The sequence below is a fragment of the Panicum virgatum genome, chromosome 7N, assembly GCF_016808335.1.
Source record: "Panicum virgatum strain AP13 chromosome 7N, P.virgatum_v5, whole genome shotgun sequence".
Taxonomy (NCBI): Eukaryota; Viridiplantae; Streptophyta; class Magnoliopsida; order Poales; family Poaceae; genus Panicum; species Panicum virgatum.
The window spans coordinates 45,583,548-45,601,237 of NC_053151.1; the positions used below are offsets into that span (position 1 = coordinate 45,583,548).

Here is a 17,690-nt window from a genome sequence, read left to right on the forward strand (position 1 = left end):
TGTAAATCAGATATGATACGGGGTATAAGTTGATTCCGAAGCTACTGTGTTTCTCTTCGGTTGGGTGTACGTTTAAATGAAGTTACCAAAATAAAAATGCAAACTGATATGTGTTGTTCTGTGCTCAGTGCTGAAGTGGGCCGGCCTAAAATTCCTTAGCTTGTAGTTCCAGATGTGAAGCTGTGATACGAAAAAAAGAAAACATTTCGCATGACACCACATGCCTCATATATTTAACTTGCAGAAAAGGGAGTTTATGTAGCCAAAGACGGTTTCATATTATAGTCCAAACAAAAACCAGAGGACGCTAGGTACACAGGTTCGCCAAGACGAGACTATGATCCTAAACTGCGCTGGGCTACTGTAGTGTTAGCTTGGATCTTTGTACATCATGGACCCTGCCATCATATCCATCTCCATTGCTTCGAAAAACAAATAATTGCTCTGCTTGGACTTGAGAATTATTGTCAGGCAGCATTTGAGTATTGGACAAATCATTGAATCTGCATACAAAATAGAAGATAAATATGTGGACTGCGACTTTAAATTCACATGACTCTGAAAACTCAAACAGACCTACCTGAGCTTATTTTCGAGATTGGGCCACCTGGTTCTGAAGCAAAATATCTACCAATATGTATAGTTGTTCATCCAAAATAATTCAACTGAAGATGGATAAGTGGCACCCTGGTCAGTAGGCATCCTGTCAGACTATACACAGACCATAGTTTGGACATTGCTAATCTTGTTCACTTTACGGACCGCACACCAACAGTTCTGACTTTAAACTTATAGTGCGGTAACTCTTCTTCTTCATCATCATCCTCATCTTCACTCGAATCATCTTCAACACTGTCCCACTTTGAGTAATCAAGACCTGAATGGCCCTTTGGTTTTGGGATGGCCTCCCAGCCCTGGGGTTTTGACAGCAGAATGGGAGCAGCATTAACCTTCTGAGGTTCAGTTGTAGATTTTCTTTCGAGAACATGTCCATTTGGAGGTTTGTTCTCGAGAACCAGTTCAGTTTCAGGTTGGTCAGGCTTAGTGATAGAAGTCTCAATCTTCTGATGTCCTTTTGGAGGAAGTTCTTCCTTTTCTTCTTCAAGATACATGGACTCCTCTTCACACTCAGGAATTGGGGCCAGTGACTTCAAAACAATACAGCAGATGCGCAAAAAAGTAGATCAGCTAAGTAAGCAAGTCAGTTAACAGCTTGAGTTATTGAGGCATTCAGGAGAAGTGGGGAAAAAAGCAGAAGATTGGTAAGCTGATGGCAAAAATAGAAAGATATGGGCAAGAAAATTACAAATGGCCAATGCAACCTTTTCTTTCTTGCAAAGTTGTGCTCAATTTCATTTTCAGGAAAACTGATTTTTCCGATTACAATGCATGTCAGGGTAAAAGGTATGAGGATGGTAAACCAATGGAAATTAATGAGAGAGAGTAAAACATACTAGCTGTGTCTTCAATCGTGCCTGCAGGTTCCGATATACTTCAGACGATGGATTTATCTCAATGAGCCTGTTGACATCAAACAGAGCTGACTGATAATCTTTCAGAGTAACCAGAGTCTGGGCACGTAACATCAAAGCTCCAGCATGCTCCCTATCCAACTCAAGGACAGATGTACACTCTTCTGCTGCCTATACCAGACATTGCAAATCGAGAGTTCAGTGCAAATAATGAAAAAGATAATGTAGAAAAGGGAACAATAAATGAAGCCTGCAGTCCCAGATGATTCAAGAGAAATATCCTAGATGACTAGAGAGAAATATCGTTTGTTACTACAGGGGATCAGCTAAGTCATAACTTTGGCCCTTACTAGCTAAAAGCTAATGCAGGTTTTCAGTATCATTTCTGCCCATGCTCATAGGAGATCAGGAAATAAGCTGTTTGGCCATCCCAAAAATTTCAGGTACCGAAGGAGATCATTCATTTAGTGTCATTAAAAAAAATTTCGCTTTCAGTGTTTCGTACTTTCAGGTAACATGCCTAGCCCATTTGTAGTACTTTCTGCTATTTTTGGTATGGCAACACCAAGCTTTCATAAGCTCTGCAGCTTCTCAATGTCAGTCCAAACATTGGGCTCACTATTTCAGAGGTCAGAATACAAAATTTACCAGCAACTGAGCAAAATGCACAAAGATGAACATAAGAATAAGCAAAAAATTAGATTGAAGATTAGAACAGATTGACACAACAGTATCACTCCCTTCTGACATACTTAGGCAGCCTAGCGTATAGTATTCCCCTAAGGTATGACCCCTTCCACTAGTTGTACGAGCAAATCTACGAGCACTAAATCGCCGGCATCCTGAGATCACGGAACCAATCAGGACCTGCACGGCTAAAAATCGACCCTTTTTTAACCCCCAAGCTGACACTTGGAAGCGCCCAGGGGACGCCCGCCCCACAATCGCCACCGATGCAAAGTCAAATCAAAGCCCCACGCAGAGGAACCGAACGGACCTTGTGGAAGTCGTGGAGCTTCAGGTAGCATGCGGCGCGGTTGCTGTGGAGCGCGATGCGCTGGACCGGGCCCCGCGCCGCCGCCAGCGCCGCGGAGTAGAGCTCCAGCGCCTCCCGGTGGCGGCCGCCCCGGTAGAGGTCGTGCGCCCTCTCCACCTCCGTCGCGCCCGCGCCCGCCATCGCCCGCCCCGCGCGGAGAACCCGGCGGCGATTCGGGCCGGATGGATCGGAGGCTGGTTGGGGGCAGGGATTTGGGGGGATGGATAATCACGAGGAGAGGAGAATGGAGATGATGGCGAGCGGAGGGGGAGATTTGAATGTGGTTGGATGCCTGCCTGGACGGAGGCAGGGTTAAAAAAACCGGCCGGAACCGGTCCGGTAACCGCGGTTACCGGTCTAACCGGCCCGGACCGGTTCCGGTTCCGGCCGGTTTCAAACCGGCCCAAATTCAAATTTTAAATTTGAATTTCAAAATATGGAAAAATCCCAAAAAATTCTTAAAAATACTTCAAGTTGCGACGAATATAATGGTGTCAAATTTTTTCAAATATTCGTTCATTTAGTATACTTTGCGAGCATTTGAAGTTAAACAAAAAAACATGCATACAAAAGTATACAAATACAATGTAAAAGTAGTACAAAAGAGAGTTGGAGGGTTCATTTAGGCTAAAACATATTATACAAACATTCATTTAGTATACTTTGCGGGCATTTGAATTTAAACTAAAAAAGAAAAAAATTTGAATTTAACCTAAACCGACCGGTAACCGGTCAAACCGACCGGTAAACCGGTCTAACCGGCCGGTTAGATGTTCGAAACCGGTATAACTGTGGGTTTTGAATTCAAATTTGAGTTTGGCCGGTTTTAACTGGTAACTGGTCCAACTGGTCCGGTAAACCGGAACCGGTGGCCGGCGGTTCGGTCCCGGCGGTCGGATAAAAAAACCCTGGACGGAGGACGGTTGCGGGTTGTTGGGTTTTGCTTGCCCGCGACCGCGCGAGGATCACGGCTCCTGGGGGTTATATACCGGAAATGACGGGTCTGCCCCTCCTTCCTTAAACCTCGAACATTCCAAGATTTCCGGATGCCTTCGTGCAGGACAGATGCGCTTCGTTTTATGTGTTTTCTTTTCTTATTATGCATAAAAAAATCCGAATGCCACACACTGATAAATCGTACTAGTTATAAATCCATTTGGATTAGCTGGATTAAACTAGCAAATTGGGTGATTATTATTTAGCTTGTTAGAAGAGGATTAGCTGGTCCCATTTAGATCCACATTAGCTAAAATTAGCTACCTATCAATTATCAGATGGATCCAAACGGGCCATTATTCCGACGATGACTAGTTTCAGTTTGTTACAATTTTTTTTTTGAATTTTTAAGCTCGATCTCGTTGAGCACGGTCAATGTTGCTACCGTTGTTGTTTAGCTAACGGTCCTCAGTATGCCTAGCTGCTAACACTGATTGCTCATCACAACCACCAAATTAGCCCATGTGACTTCGCGCTCCGGCGTGTTAGTGGCCTATATTTTTTTATGAAAAACTTTGCTCCAGACTTTTCATGATCTTTTGCAATGTAAACCAAATCAAAAGTAGTGGGAAGACCTGCACATGGATGCATCACATTGATCAGTTAATAAGCATACCATGATGATACACGCCACACTTCAGTGTACCTTTTCTATATTAGAGAAGAGAGAAGAAAAGAGGAGCAGTGAATGGACACAAGGAGAAAAATGGCGTACGTGTGAGCCACTTCACATGCCGGAAAGGCCACAGCCGACACGGCTGATCGTACGCCCATTCCCTAAACCCAACAGTAGGGAGAACAATACATGCCAAAATTACTAAAGCACCTGCACCAGCCTAAGGCATGTGATGCATGCCAAAATTAAACACGGCCACCGACGAGAACGAGATCGTGCCATCCTGCAGCAGCAGGAGCCAATGCGGGGCAGACCTAGCGGCGACACGCACGCTATCCCATTCTTGATGGGAACAAACCCAGCACAGAAGCATCACCCTAACAGAAGGATGCCAGGCGCCCAGGCCTTCGCCCTTCCAAGACGGCTGTCACCTGCCCTCGTCGATGATGGAGGTGAACAGCGGCGACGGGAGCACCGGCGTGGCGTCCCCGGGCTCCGGGCTCGCCTGGACGCCGCCGTGGACGCCGGAGGACGGCTGTGTGGACGACGACCCGACCTGGCTGCTCGTGAAGCTGACGCTGCCGACGGCCTTCACCTGCCACTCCGTGATGTAGCTCGGCTTGGTCACTTCCTCGGCCATGTCGGCAGCGTCTCCGGTGAGCATGGAGACCACCTTGGACATGGGGGGCCGCTTGTGGGGGGCGCCCTGGGTGCAGTGGAGCGCAGCGCGGATGACGCACAGGACCTCATCGCCGTTGTACTCGGTAAGCTTGGGGTCCACGAAGTCCAGAGGATGCCCGTTTTCGTACAGTTCCCACACCTGAAAAGGATTCAGAATTTGAGATGTCACATTACGGTAAAGTTTTTTTTTCACCTTCTGAACGTAACATTAAACTAGTGTATCAGCATTGTTTCTCCACCACCAAAAGAAACAAATTTGACTGAAAACAGTTAGCTCTTGCACTGCTACCGGATTCACAATCGAACTTCTACAACAAGAACATTATATTCTAGCATTGCAAAAAGAAGCAAAACACACTAATGCCTTGAGGATGCATGGCAGATATGCAGTGAAAAACCAAGCTATGATTAGGGTTTAAAAGTAAATATACTGATCTTACCCTTTCAAAGATATAAGTCGTGTTTTCCTCGAACGTATTTTGATAGTTTGATTCGCCAGCAACAATCTCCAATGCAACCACGCCAAATGCAAACACATCAACCTTCTCAGTCATATGACCCCTCATGGCGTACTCAGGTGCGAGATAACCACTAGATGATACCGTCAAAGACAACAAAGAAACAACTACCATTAACTTACATTTGCAAATAATATAGCACCATATTCAAAGTAGAGATGAAAAATACACTTACAATGTGCCAGCAACTTTTGTGCTGACATGGGTCTTTTTGTCATCATAAAGCTTGGCAAGCCCAAAATCCGAGATCTTCGGATTAAGATCAGCATCCAGTAACACATTACTGGCCTTTATGTCCCTGTGCACGATGCGGACGGTAGACTCCTCATGGAGATAAGCAATACCCCTTGCTATGCCCAAACAAATCTCAAATCGTGTCGGCCAATCTAGATGCAAGCCTCCCTTCTCTGAATATAAAGATTCAAACATTTTAAATGTCTGCATTAAAGTTGCACTCCATATCATGTCAGATCAGAATAAGTCATACCAAACAAGGCATGATCAAGGCTCCCATTCTCCAGGTACTCATAAACCAACAATGGCGTGTTGCTCTCAAGGCAGCAACCATACAACCTCACAAGGTTACGGTGCTGCACTCGAGATATGGTTTCTATTTCAGCAGCAAATTGCTTTTTCCCCTGATTAGAGGATTGAGAGAGCTGCTTCACAGCCACCACTCTTCCCTCACTCAACTTACCCTGCAAGAAAGGTGCATATCTTTATTATTATGCAAGGTATTTCATAGCTCAGGCAAAGGTTTGCTTACGACAACACTTGAAAAGCATCAGTTTAGGGGAGCGGAGGTGAAACTGGGTAGTCACTGGACCATCCCAGCCCAGCCCAGGTTCGAATTCTCATAGTGTCGTCCTTGCTAGAAGTTTGAGGGCAGGCATTGGCCACACAATTACACAAATCGTAGAGAAAACCTGATTCCTAGCATCCTGTGACGCAGGGGGGCTATCCTAGCCACTAGCCCCTAAAGCATCAGTTTATGATAAATGTCATATCCTGACTTTTGTGTAGTACTATTTAGAGTATCAGGAAATAGCATTTAAGCTTTCATAAGTTCACACATCAGATTATATAGTAGGTAACTAGAAGGACAAACCTTATAAACTGATCCGTATCCTCCTTCACCAAGAAGGTTACCAGAACAGAAGTTTTCCGTAGCTGACCTAAGCTCACCATAGCTAAAGACATTTGGCCTTCCAAGTATGGTGTACAATTCTGCAAGGTCAGAAATAGTTTATTAGCATAATTTCCATGTACAGTCAAGTGCACAGTGGGATATTAGTATATCCAGTACCTTCTAGCTCTAACAATAGTTTTCTCCTTTTCTGACACCATAAGAAGATCCCAGCCAGTGAGATCAATGTAACAACTGAGACACCAACTACAACTCCAACAATGACACCAGTTTTATTGTTGCTCTTGCTGTCTTCAGAACTACGCACCGTAGGGACAAAATCTGAAGAAAAGTTCAGTTAGTTGGAGTATTGAAAACCTTGTATAGAACATAATTGAGATGGAATATGCATATTTTAAATAGTACAATCACATCAAGTACTAAAGAAGATAATATCAATCTGAGCCTTTATCATGGGTGTTCTATGTTTGTTCACTTTTGATTTGACATGGCATAAGTTCAACTCAAATTAGGCTGATTAATCAGTTGTATTTGTCTATGTTTACTTTTCCACTACCGCCGATCAATAAAACTTTTACTACTAACTTATAGTAACATATGCAATTAAAATAATACAACATGAACATACCAGTGCCAACAAATCTCCATGTTCTGATTCATCAATTAAATATAACAGTTTTATCGAAATTATGTATACAACACCAACAAGTTCCTATTTTTGTGATTACACTAGTTTACACTAGTATGCATTGGTCAATACTCCAAGATATCATTATGGGTAGTAGTATAACTGCAATGTAGAACAAAGAGTTTAAGTTCAGGTGAGTACTTGGAGTTGCACTCAGAGCCGATACTGCAGGCCCATAGTATCCCTTAGAAGGAATGCAGCAAGTACCCTTCCCAGCCCAAAAGAGATGAATCTCAAGGAAGTTTTTGGTCACTGGAACAACATACTGCTTCTTAACAACAGTGAAGGATTTCCCTCCTGCTGTCTTTCTAATATCAAAGTTCTGCTCCTTGCGCTCACCCTAAACAAGCATGAAGTATCAAGCACAAAACATCATATGAATTAAAAGCATCAGATGCCCAGATATAAGTTTGTAGCCACCTGGATGTAGATATCAAAAACCCTCCTCCCTCTGCTTGTCCAAGACTGTATGTCTGGAAAGTCAACCTCTGCAAACTGAAGTGTAATGGTGTAGTTTCCATTCTCAAGTCCAATGCCATAGTATCTCAGAGATGACGGTGACATCCTTGCTGTTTGGAACAGTGCAGAATCTAGCGTGTTATCAAACTGGCGTGAACTGTAGATTATGTAACTTCCATTGGGTGCATTCGTGAATAATCCAACGCTGCTAACACCCCATGTGGGTGCACCAGCCACGTAGTACGATGCAGCTCCAAGATTAGCATTATCAGCCTGGTACATAGAATTATCTGAACCTGATATGGTTCTGCTACCACCACAGTCCACAGCAAAGGAGGCAGCTGCATGCAATTTATCAAAACAGTGCTTGATTGAAATATGCAATTGCAAGTCAAACTTTATGGAATAGACACATGCTCAAAATTCCAAAGGGTTAAAGCATTACACTGTGGAGAATCGAGAAAGCAAGGAGTATTGCGCTGAAGACAGTCCAATCCCCGTGGCAAAACACTGCAGATGAAATGTTTTACTATTTTGAGTTCTGATTACAAGCTAAGACGGAGAACTTACTTTTATGCTAGCCTTAACAATAACAGGGAGGATGAACTGATATTCACCTGTTATTGGAGCTATCCATCACAAAGTCGTTGGCGACCAAATTCCTTAGTACAAAGTAGAACACATGGGGGAAATTAGATGTTACTATTAAATTGAATCAGGCAGGCTTTGTGCCCAATAAATAAGCAGTATGTTTTCATGAAAGAAGTTTCAGGACATAAACATACAATTGCAAATTTTTCTCAGTAGCCCATGAAGGAAAGTTTCCTGACAAATGGTTGTATGAAAAATCTCTGCAAAAAGGTACAAAAAAGTTGAACTTCTGATTGCAGTGAGTTGTGCCAAAACAAAGAGATGTGAACATACAAATTGGTCAGCAAGGGACTTTTCGTGGCAGGCAGACTTCCCGAAAGGCTATTATTCCCAAGAAATCTGATTCAAACACATTTTGGAGGTAGAATATTTGCAAATATCATCAGAAGATTAAAAAGAGAGAGAAAAGAGGCCATTAAAACAAGTTATGAAAACTTTAGCAAGTAATGCTTACAAATAACTAAGCGATGGAAGATTCAAAATCGATTGAGGTATTTGTCCTGTGATATTGTTGAAACTCAGGTCCCTGTGATGAAGAGGGAATTTAGCATTAGAGTTAGAAAACAAAAAGGACAAAGTTCAACACAAAGTTAAAGTATAAATTTGTCACTTGATGTAATTTTATGACAAGGGGAACATGCTTACAATAAGCTTAAATTTCCAAATTTGGAGAAGTCTACTGATGCTAGTGTATCAGATATCTTGCTATTCCTCAACACTCTGCAAGATTGAACCTTAAATGTTTAGGCTCTTAAACTTGAGAAGAAGATAAAATAAAGTGGAGGGCACATGTCGTACAGTTCACCCAGAGATGTCATGTTGCCAATGAATGCCAGTGGAGAGCTTCCACTTACTATGTCGCCTATTCTTCTGTTACATTGGAAGAATCAATGCCTTAGTTATTGCCATTATCTTATCTTTGCAATGATAACAATCCTGCAGTCACAAAAACTACCAGGGACTCACAATTTTGATAACTTGACAAGATTTGAAAGGCTTGTAGGAATGGGGCCTTGAAAAGAATTCCCTTGAAGCCTCCTGAAATTTCAAATATATAGTTGGTTAGTAAAGTAATATACCTATGCTAGTTCCTCATGAAAAATAAATTGTGCTATAAAAAAAGATGATGTAGGTGTATATGCAACATCTTGCACTTCTCCAAAACAGTTAATGGCTTTCTTTACTATGGTGTTGAGAAAACAATTTGAAAATATTGAGATCTTAGTGGTTGTCAAATATAGATCTTACAGTTCAGTCAAGTTAGTCAAGCTCCCGAGATAATCAGGTATCTGCCCAGTGAAATTATTGTCTGATGCCCACCTGGATGCAAGATGACAAGGGTGTTTAAGATTATTGGTTTCTACCTCAGAATAAAGAAGAAATCCACTAGTTGATATCTTATGTTACAAAATTACAAGATTGAGAGATTCTTCAGTTGCGATAATGTTGACAGTAGAGGACCACTGAAGTCGTTACTATCAATGTATCTGCATCTCAAAGATGGATAGCATTTTCTTAGTCATATTATGCAAATAGCTATCAATTTAAAAGATAAACAAGCATAGATGATTATGTATAAGACATCTAAAATAACCATATAGACAGCTTACATTTGTCGAAGTTTTGTCAGTTTCCCTAGCTCGTCTGGAAGTGTGCCATTAAAATTATTTGACCCCAATGCCCTAAAAGAATTAATTAATCAAACTAGTTTAGCTCCAAAAAGATGTCCAAAACAAAGTGCTGTTAAGTAGTTTTTTTTACAACTAATAACATGATTGGAGGATCTTACAGTGATACGAGATTGGTAAGATTCCCAAGCTCCTTTGGGATAGGTCCAGATAATGCATTGATGCCCACCGTCCTTGTGATTTACAAGTAAAAGAATGTAAGATTTCTTGAACGCGGGAACAACAGCACCATTTTGAGTTTAGAGTATTACATGGATTCCAGAGCAGTTAGTTCTCCAATGAATGCTGGTAATGGCCCAGTGAAGTAATTTTTTCTCAGGTCCCTGAAATGTTAAGCAGAGTTAATATTGCACGTCTAACGCGGAGACCAGATTGGGTGAATTGTGTTACTTCATGATTCGCAGTAGATTTCTGAAGTCAACATGAATTTCAAAAACTTTATGCATACTTCGGTACTAAGATTCGAGCGCCCCCCCCCCCCCAAAAAAAAAAAAAAAAAAAGATGTCGAATGCCTTAGGCACAAGCTACCTTAACCAAATAGACATTACACGTGCTCTAATTCTGAGAAGAGAATATAAATACGTGGTCCAGGACACTGAGCAACAGACAAATCAGCAGCAAACGAAATTGGCGACTGTGGTTGTGGGCTGTGGCAGCTGACGTGACGCATAATGGCTGCAGCGATGACTGACTTGCTCTACTTCTACAGTTCTACCTTAGGTTAGACACGAGCAAATTGCAGGGACCAGACGGTGAAGGAGTAAAAGTCTGAACATCGCCCCCGAGCAAAACCTCGAGTTTGAAGTTGGAGCGCTAGCGGGGCACTCCTCGTTCCTCCGTTCGGCAAGAGATACCCGAGCCTCTTCGCCGTCGAAGAGCACTGGTACGCGCCCAGCCATGGCGGCGGCGAGCGGCGGCCGGTGACCTCTCCGCCATTTTGGGGGCTGACTCGGAGTGCGGAAACGGTGGAGAGCTTGCGCATTTGCAAGTGGAAGTGGTAAAATGATATTCCTTCATTGTTAGCAGGCCCGGACTGATTCGGAGAGCCCAATTCCTTGCTGGCCCAATGGGCTTTTCCTAACAAGAGTTATCTACAGTAGGGCCGACTAATCTATAGTGCTTCTGCTGCTACAACAGCTTTCCCCGATTAAACACACTATTTAAGTATAACCAACCGAAAAATGATCAAACTTTCACACGAAATCCCATGAACAAAAATTGGAGAATAAGGGACGTCACAGTTGGAGAACAAATAATATCAGAAAAGGATCGAGAACAACTTGGCATTGCTCAGAAACCATTCTTAGTTAGACAGGCTAGTTAGGCGTGTTGATTAAAGTATAGTTAAGAAAAGTCATCATTCATCAAAGTTGATAGCACATACAGCTTTCTGAGGTGAGTGAGGTTCCGCAGCTCCTCCGGAATCGGACCAACCGCGTCCAGCGTGTTTATCTTGCTGCACCACCATCAAAGGGGGAAGAAAAATCTGATGAACCTGAAGAGAGCTAGCTAAGGAAGTAGCAAGGCTGTAGCAGGAGCTCCTGGAAGGACTCACAATCTGGTGACGTGGCAGAGCGTGTTGTTCTGATCGGAGCAGTCGCACTTGATGGCCGGGTTGAAGGCCGGGTTGTCGTCGAGCTGCGTGTCGTCCGTCGCCGCGCCGCTGCAGGGGTTGCCGCTGATGTTCCACGACGGCGGCGCGCTCAGCCCCAGCTTGCTCAGGATCGCGTTCACCGCCGCCGCTGGATGCACGCAACGCGAAGAAACCGCCGCCAGCAATCAAAATCAAAGCCTCCCATCGACCATGAACAACAACCTCTCACTTCTAGAGCTCCGTCGAGTGGGAGTGGGACACGTACCTTCGACAGGATCAGTCTGCGGCGGCGGCGCCGCCGGCTGAGCCTGAGCCGCCGCCCTCCAAGAATTCAGAAGCAGCAAGAACAGCAGCCCGGGGAAGACAGAGCCATGGAGGCAACCGCAGCAGCTCCAGCTCAGCCTGGGCTTCATCTCGAGACTCGCTGCCCAGCCCGAGGCCCGAGCCCCTCCCTCCTCTCTGCTCCCTCTGCTTCCTTCAGATTTCTCTGAAGCAAGTGGTGGATCGAACAAAGGAAGCCGACAAAAGCGCCACGGGCTCACAGCTATGGAACCACCATGCAAATGATGCGGAGATGTGCGGTAGCCAATTTGCCTATATGAAATTGGCGCAACTAATACTGTACTAAATTGCTTGTTAAGGCATGCTACTCTGGCAAGCTGAGTGATCAGGCTTGTTAGGTGGTGATTGCTGGATTAGCTGAATTTGGGTGGCGTGGTTTCAGATTGGGCCTCTATGACTACGATTTAGCAGCTCACTTTTAAATGACTGAAGTGGAAGGGACCTTAGCTAACCTAAGGTGACAAGACAGAGGTCTAACGAATCCGGGCCCTCCTGCGATTTTGTGTTCAAGTCTAACATTGCTCTCTGACTCTATATATAGTACGAGTGAGCAGTCGTCAGTTTTTTCAATGACGTCCCTAGAATTTTTCCTAATTTCTGTCCTCTCTAATTAGGGGCATTCTTCAATTCCCATGCAAGTTGATGGTTCAAAAATAAAATTTGGTGCACCGTTGTCTCAAGATGGCGACCTTTATGTTTTTTTTTTTCTGATCATTGTTATACTAGCTAGGTGAACATGATTATTTCAGAGCTGTTAATCTATGCATGAGGTGCATGCACATTTGCATTTTCGTCACATGTGACTTATGTGAGGAGTTTTGGTTCCTTTTGGCTGTACTTGTCCAGTGTGCCAACTGCTTGGACTTCAACCTCAACGTCTCAAATTGAACAAAAGGAGAAATTCAACGCCGTTTGCCTTGAACATTAACATAAGGGAAAATTGGTCTCATACCACCAAAAGATCATCGTATCTTGAAAATACCATTAAAGATTTACCGTTCCGTAAAATACCATCAAAAGAAAGAACGTTACATTCATCTAGCATTCTGTCAGGTTACCTGTTAACGTCGTGAGTTGCATCGTCCTCCTCCCTTCTTGCTGTCCTTACCATGGCTGTGCCGCGCAGCTCCTGTTGTCTCGATGGTTTCCCGGCCACCTGCACGCACCCACGCGACGCGGCTCTTGCTTCTTCCGGCCATTGCGCGCTTGCCACCACCGCGCCTCAACACCCTCGCATGGCTCGGTCGTTCCTTCATAGGCCCCGGATCAGTTCATCCCCATCACGATCAGTTTAACCCCTTCATAGCCGAGCTCTCCTTTGCCGCCAAATTCGCCAACATCCCTTCATCCCAGTTCAATTCCTTGGAACCATAGCACTACCGAGCTCCCAACATTCAATTTGAGCCCTTTCCAAGTTGAATGCACCACCGGAGCTCCGAATTCACGGTTGTCTTCTTCCTCGGGCCGCCGTCGAGCAGGAAGATCGGGCCGTCAGTGAGCGAAGTCCTTCCGATCCTTTGGGTCTGTTCTGGGTAGCCTGGAAGGGTGAGAGCGGTTGGTAGATCATGCTTGAGTGGTTTTCTGGCCTGTTCCGAGCATCGGGCGCCCAGAACGCGCGGCGTTGCCATGGCCGGGCTGTGGCTATGGGTGTCACCGTCGATATGTGCTCCGGTTGCCCCAAGGCCTAGCTGGAGGACGTGACCCACCCGTGGGGTGGGAGTGGTGCTCCCTGAGCAACAGGCCGGCGAGGGGGAGCGTTGCCGTGACCGGCCGTCGATGGCCGTGGTGCGCGCTGCCACCGGAGATGGTGTTCGTCGCCGGGGCGTGGTGGCGCGTGGAGAGGAACCATTGGCGGAGCCATGGGCCGGCGAGGAGGAGCGCTGCCGTAGCTGGCCGTTGATGGCCGTGGTGCGCACCGCCACCGAAGATGGTGTTTGTCGCCGGGGCGTGGTGGCGCGTGCGGAGGAACACTTGGCAGGCGAGCGCGAGCCCCGGGGCGGCGTGGAGATGACGAGCTTGGCAAAGCAAGGTCGCCGACGAGCTGGGCGAGGGCGAGAGCGCTCGGGCTGGCAGCAGGCGCACGGTGAGACCGCAACTGAGCGGCTGGGTGGGGGAGCTCGGGCCAGCGGCCGCCGCTGCGCGCGCCGTCGGAGGATGAAGGAGTGAAGGACACTAACAGACGAGTTAGCGGAATCGTGAGGGAGTGCTACTTTTCGGTAACGTTTGCAAGTTTCGATGGTATTTTGCGGGGCCGAAGGATTTTGATGGTATTTTATGAAAGTCATCATCTTTCAATGCTACACAACCAATTTTCCCTTAACATAAAGGTCTGCCACACGTTGATTGGAGATTATGTGTATTACTGTTGCTTTCCACGTATCTTCTCAGAGATTAAAATAGATCTAGCAAGCTAGTGGTACAGGATAACACAAGTGGGTTTGACAAGTTTTAAATTACTAGTTGCTAATAGCTAATCAGCAAGGCCAAGGTGGACATAAAAAATCGGTTAGCTTTTTATCATGTCGATGCAGACATTCTACCCAACCATTGTTCGTCCCAACGCAATGAACGAAGGCTCCTCCTAGTTGCCATTTTGGCATCGTTTTACTTTTACATGCTCTCGTACTCTAGACTGACCTCTTAATTACTATGGCCCTATTTGTTTGAGCTTCTTCTGGGTAGCTTTTCAGCACGAAAAAAAGGTCAGAAGCTCAAACAAACACTGAACTTCTCCTGCAGCTTCCAGAAAGCTAAAAGCTTAGAAAAAACTGAGTTTATTTGTAAAAAAACTTAGCTTTTTGTAACCTTTTGAGTTTAGAAAGTTAAAAACACCATCTAGCTAAAAGCTATTATTAGCTTTTTTTAAGCAAAAAAAAAGAGCAACAGCTTTTAAAAAAAGCTCCAAAAGTTGCGGCCCAAACAAACAGGCTGATGACCCAATGATGCTATGCGACAATCTCACAAGCTCTAGAATGAAAAACGAATTGGAAAGAGATGACAGACGTCGAAATTCAATAATATCATCAGGACTAAAATGCTTAAGATTTTTTTTTCAGAACGGGACACTTTGTGCACTAACAGCTTTGTACGATTTCAACCAACATTTCTTCGACGGAATAAGCTAAGGCTAGCGCTGCCTTATGTTCACATCACGGATGTGTGAACTAGTGGACTTTGAATGGATCGGTTAATAATGGTAATTGAGGTAAGGGTACATGATGCAAGTGGGGGCATGTCAGTTTATATATATATATATATATATATATATATATATATATATATATATATATATATATATATATATATATATATATATATATATATATATATATATAATGTGTGTCCTTTTACAGACCACTTTTTTTTTGCGAAACTAGATGCATTTTATATTAATTCAGAGTGAGCACAGTACATCTTAGTTTTGCAGAAAAGACCCCGAGTAAAAAACAAATTACAACAAGGTCCCCGCACATCATCGTCAACCTCCAGACCGAGCCGTGAATCTTCTTCCATGAACTTCATGCCGCGCCTCAGATCCTCACTCCACCCGTTGAAACCGAAACAAATCGAGAGGTGGACAAAATGTAAACTGCAAGAGATCCACGAGAAGAGAACATCAGCCGTCGACCCCTCTGATGTGACATCCCGAAAATCTATCAAAATTAAATCACGCGCTAAAACATTTATTTTCAAAATTATTTCGTCGTTGAGCTCAATTAACCCTAAACCCTAATCTCCTCCCAGTATTTCCGCTGTCCTGACATCCGATTTCAATCGTCGTTCCATCTTTCCTTTTCTTCCGCCGCCCGTACCCTCCCTCTTTTTCCTCGCCGCCGTCTCATCCCGCGCCGCTCGGCTGCCTGTCGGCCATGCGCGACCGCTCGCCGCGATTGGCGCCGGCGCATCTATCCCTCTCTCTCCCTTTCTTTTCTTTTTCTTTTTCCCTTTTTCATTTTCCGTTTTCTTTTCCCTCCCTCTCTCCCCTTACTCCCTCCCTTCTCTGCCGCGCACCGCGCACCCTGCCCAGCCCGACCACGCGCGGCACTGCACGCCGCGCCGCCCGACGTCGACCACAGTGCCGCTTGGCCTGCTCGCCACTGCTGCCGCTCACGTCCCGTCACCCCTGCGCCACCTCACCGCTCGTGCGCCGCTCCGCGACACGCGAACGCGGCCGAACACCATTAAGGCTCGCCGCGCCGCTCGCCGGCCGCCACCACCTGCCCGCACCGCTCCACCGCCTCATTCGCCCTATAAAGAGACCCCCGCGCCGCTCCTCCACCCCACAGCCACCTCCGCCACCACCAGCGCCCCTCCCTGCTCCCCAACGCCGCCGCCACGGGTGCCAAAGCCGCTCGCCGCCCGCCGCAGCCGCGCCGCCTCCACACTCCACCCCGGCCCAAGGTAGGGGGCGCACCGAGATCTCCTCCTCCTCCTCTCCCTTTCCCCCACAAGCGGCCGCTCCGAGCTGCCCCCACCGGCGTTGCCTGCGGCCGCCGCCCACCCGCCACGGCCACGGCTGCCACACCGCTCCCTGCGGGGCCCCTCCTCTGAAATTGGGGAGGGGGATCGACTCCTAGCGCCGCCTGGTCCCTTTTCCCCCTCCTCCCGTCGACCACCGCGGCCCAGGGCCGCCGACCAGGCGCCGCCGGCGCCCGCCCCCGCCCTCTCCTCTGTTCTGCGTGGGGAGAGGAAGGAGAACGGCATTTTGCCCAAAGACCCCCCACCTTTCCTCTATTTACTAAAGAACTCCGCCCTTTATAACCCTTTTTCCAAAAAGACCCTCCCTGTTTTCCCTTTTTGCAAACAAACCCTCCTACCATATATACTTAATTTTAAATAAACCCCTACACCTTTTCAGTATGTCCCGGATATTTCTAGAAATTACGATCAGGCCCTTCCACTTTCAGAAATAATTGCAAATAGGCCCCTGGACTCTGATTTAGCCCTAAACCCCTCTTCGGGCCATCATTTTATGCGCCTAACAACCTCCGATTGACCTAAAACTTTACCACGCCTCTCATAGCATAGTTTTGGCCGTACCATTAAGAAATCATCCAAAGATATTACTTCTATCTCCATATCTTAATTGCTTCCGATTCGAGCTCAACGATAAAATTTTTATTTCTTTTTCTTAATTGTGTGCTTGTTTGTATACGTTGTAGATCATGGTGTGAATGAAGGAGAGCCCGTCGATGAGCAGTACTATGAGCAAACGAACGAGGACCAGTTCTGCGACCCCGAGCTCGAAGGACAGCACTTCGATCAGGAACCCCCGGAAGGATTTGAAGACGGCAAGTTCAATCCCATCCTTTGATGCATGTTTTGTCCCAGTTTTTATAAACACAACCTATTGGCCTGTTTTATAAAATTGCATATGTTTTGCCTGCTGAAAACATGGTTGGATAGCCACCCCTTGATTTGTTATGACCATTCCTTGACCACCTAGATTAATGTCTGATTTTGCCTGGACGTTAATCGGTGCTAGAACGCTTAGGACCTTATACAACTTGTTTTATAAAGAAAATGTGTGCGTGTGTGGAAAGTGAGAAATGTGGAATTTCGAAAGATGAGTCTAGACGGGATGGATGGCATTTCTGTGTGATTTGCCGATTGGTGTGCTCGTGCCTGTGTGGCAGAGCAAGGAAGGGAGATATCCATCTCGTCACAACTAAGGACCGAGTTGGTGTGTCATCTCACCTAACTCCACTATCGTGCAAACCACTCGACCGTTGAATGGGTAACGGCTTAGCATAAACCCCACTAGTTAGTTTGATAGCCATCATGAGAGCTGAGAGCAACAG

At 45.7% G+C, this 17,690-nt stretch overlaps 2 protein-coding genes across 3 annotated transcripts; both read right to left on the reverse strand.

Annotated features, from left to right (window-relative positions):
* Positions 1-191: 191 nt before the first annotated feature.
* LOC120683115 (mitochondrial import receptor subunit TOM34-like) lies at positions 192-2,814 on the reverse strand. Its single transcript, XM_039965135.1, has 4 exons — positions 2,470-2,814; positions 1,455-1,643; positions 581-1,148; positions 192-503 (listed from the first exon to the last, which is right to left on the reverse strand). The coding sequence occupies exons 1-3, from the start codon at positions 2,647-2,649 to the stop codon at positions 750-752; spliced, it is 768 nt and encodes a 255-aa protein (XP_039821069.1). The 5' UTR covers positions 2,650-2,814; the 3' UTR covers positions 192-503; positions 581-749.
* Positions 2,815-4,086: 1,272 nt separating this feature from the next.
* On the reverse strand, positions 4,087-12,399 carry LOC120682225 (probable LRR receptor-like serine/threonine-protein kinase At1g56130). 2 transcript variants are annotated; one of them, XM_039964032.1, is made up of 24 exons: positions 11,813-12,399; positions 11,509-11,695; positions 11,338-11,409; positions 10,204-10,275; positions 10,054-10,125; positions 9,875-9,946; positions 9,680-9,751; positions 9,513-9,584; positions 9,231-9,302; positions 9,063-9,134; positions 8,910-8,984; positions 8,719-8,790; positions 8,538-8,603; positions 8,399-8,464; positions 8,231-8,275; positions 8,059-8,123; positions 7,575-7,954; positions 7,296-7,494; positions 6,626-6,787; positions 6,428-6,546; positions 5,807-6,017; positions 5,495-5,726; positions 5,242-5,392; positions 4,087-4,940 (listed from the first exon to the last, which is right to left on the reverse strand). In XM_039964032.1, exons 1-24 carry the CDS (start codon positions 11,958-11,960, stop codon positions 4,548-4,550), a joined length of 3,147 nt encoding a protein of 1,048 aa, XP_039819966.1. In that variant the 5' UTR covers positions 11,961-12,399; the 3' UTR covers positions 4,087-4,547. The 2 variants fall into 2 exon arrangements, with proteins under 2 accessions (XP_039819966.1, XP_039819967.1); XM_039964033.1 differs by lacking the exons at positions 11,338-11,409; positions 11,509-11,695; positions 11,813-12,399 and adding an exon at positions 10,746-10,924.
* Positions 12,400-17,690: the final 5,291 nt, after the last annotated feature.

Coding starts and splice junctions, on each gene's coding strand:
- LOC120683115 (XM_039965135.1), bottom strand. CDS start 2,649: ATGGCGGGCGCGGGCGCGACGGAGGTGGAGAGGGCGCACGACCTCTAC. Junction 1,644..2,469: donor AGCTCCACGACTTCCACAAG/GTCCGTTCGGTT, acceptor TGTCTGGTATAG/GCAGCAGAAGAGTGTACATC. Junction 1,149..1,454: donor CACGATTGAAGACACAGCTA/GTATGTTTTACT, acceptor ATTGTTTTGAAG/TCACTGGCCCCAATTCCTGA.
- LOC120682225 (XM_039964032.1), bottom strand. CDS start 11,960: ATGAAGCCCAGGCTGAGCTGGAGCTGCTGCGGTTGCCTCCATGGCTCT. Junction 10,126..10,203: donor CTAACTGCTCTGGAATCCAT/GTAATACTCTAA, acceptor GTAAATCACAAG/GACGGTGGGCATCAATGCAT. Junction 6,018..6,427: donor GATACGGATCAGTTTATAAG/GTTTGTCCTTCT, acceptor CCTTTCTTGCAG/GGTAAGTTGAGTGAGGGAAG.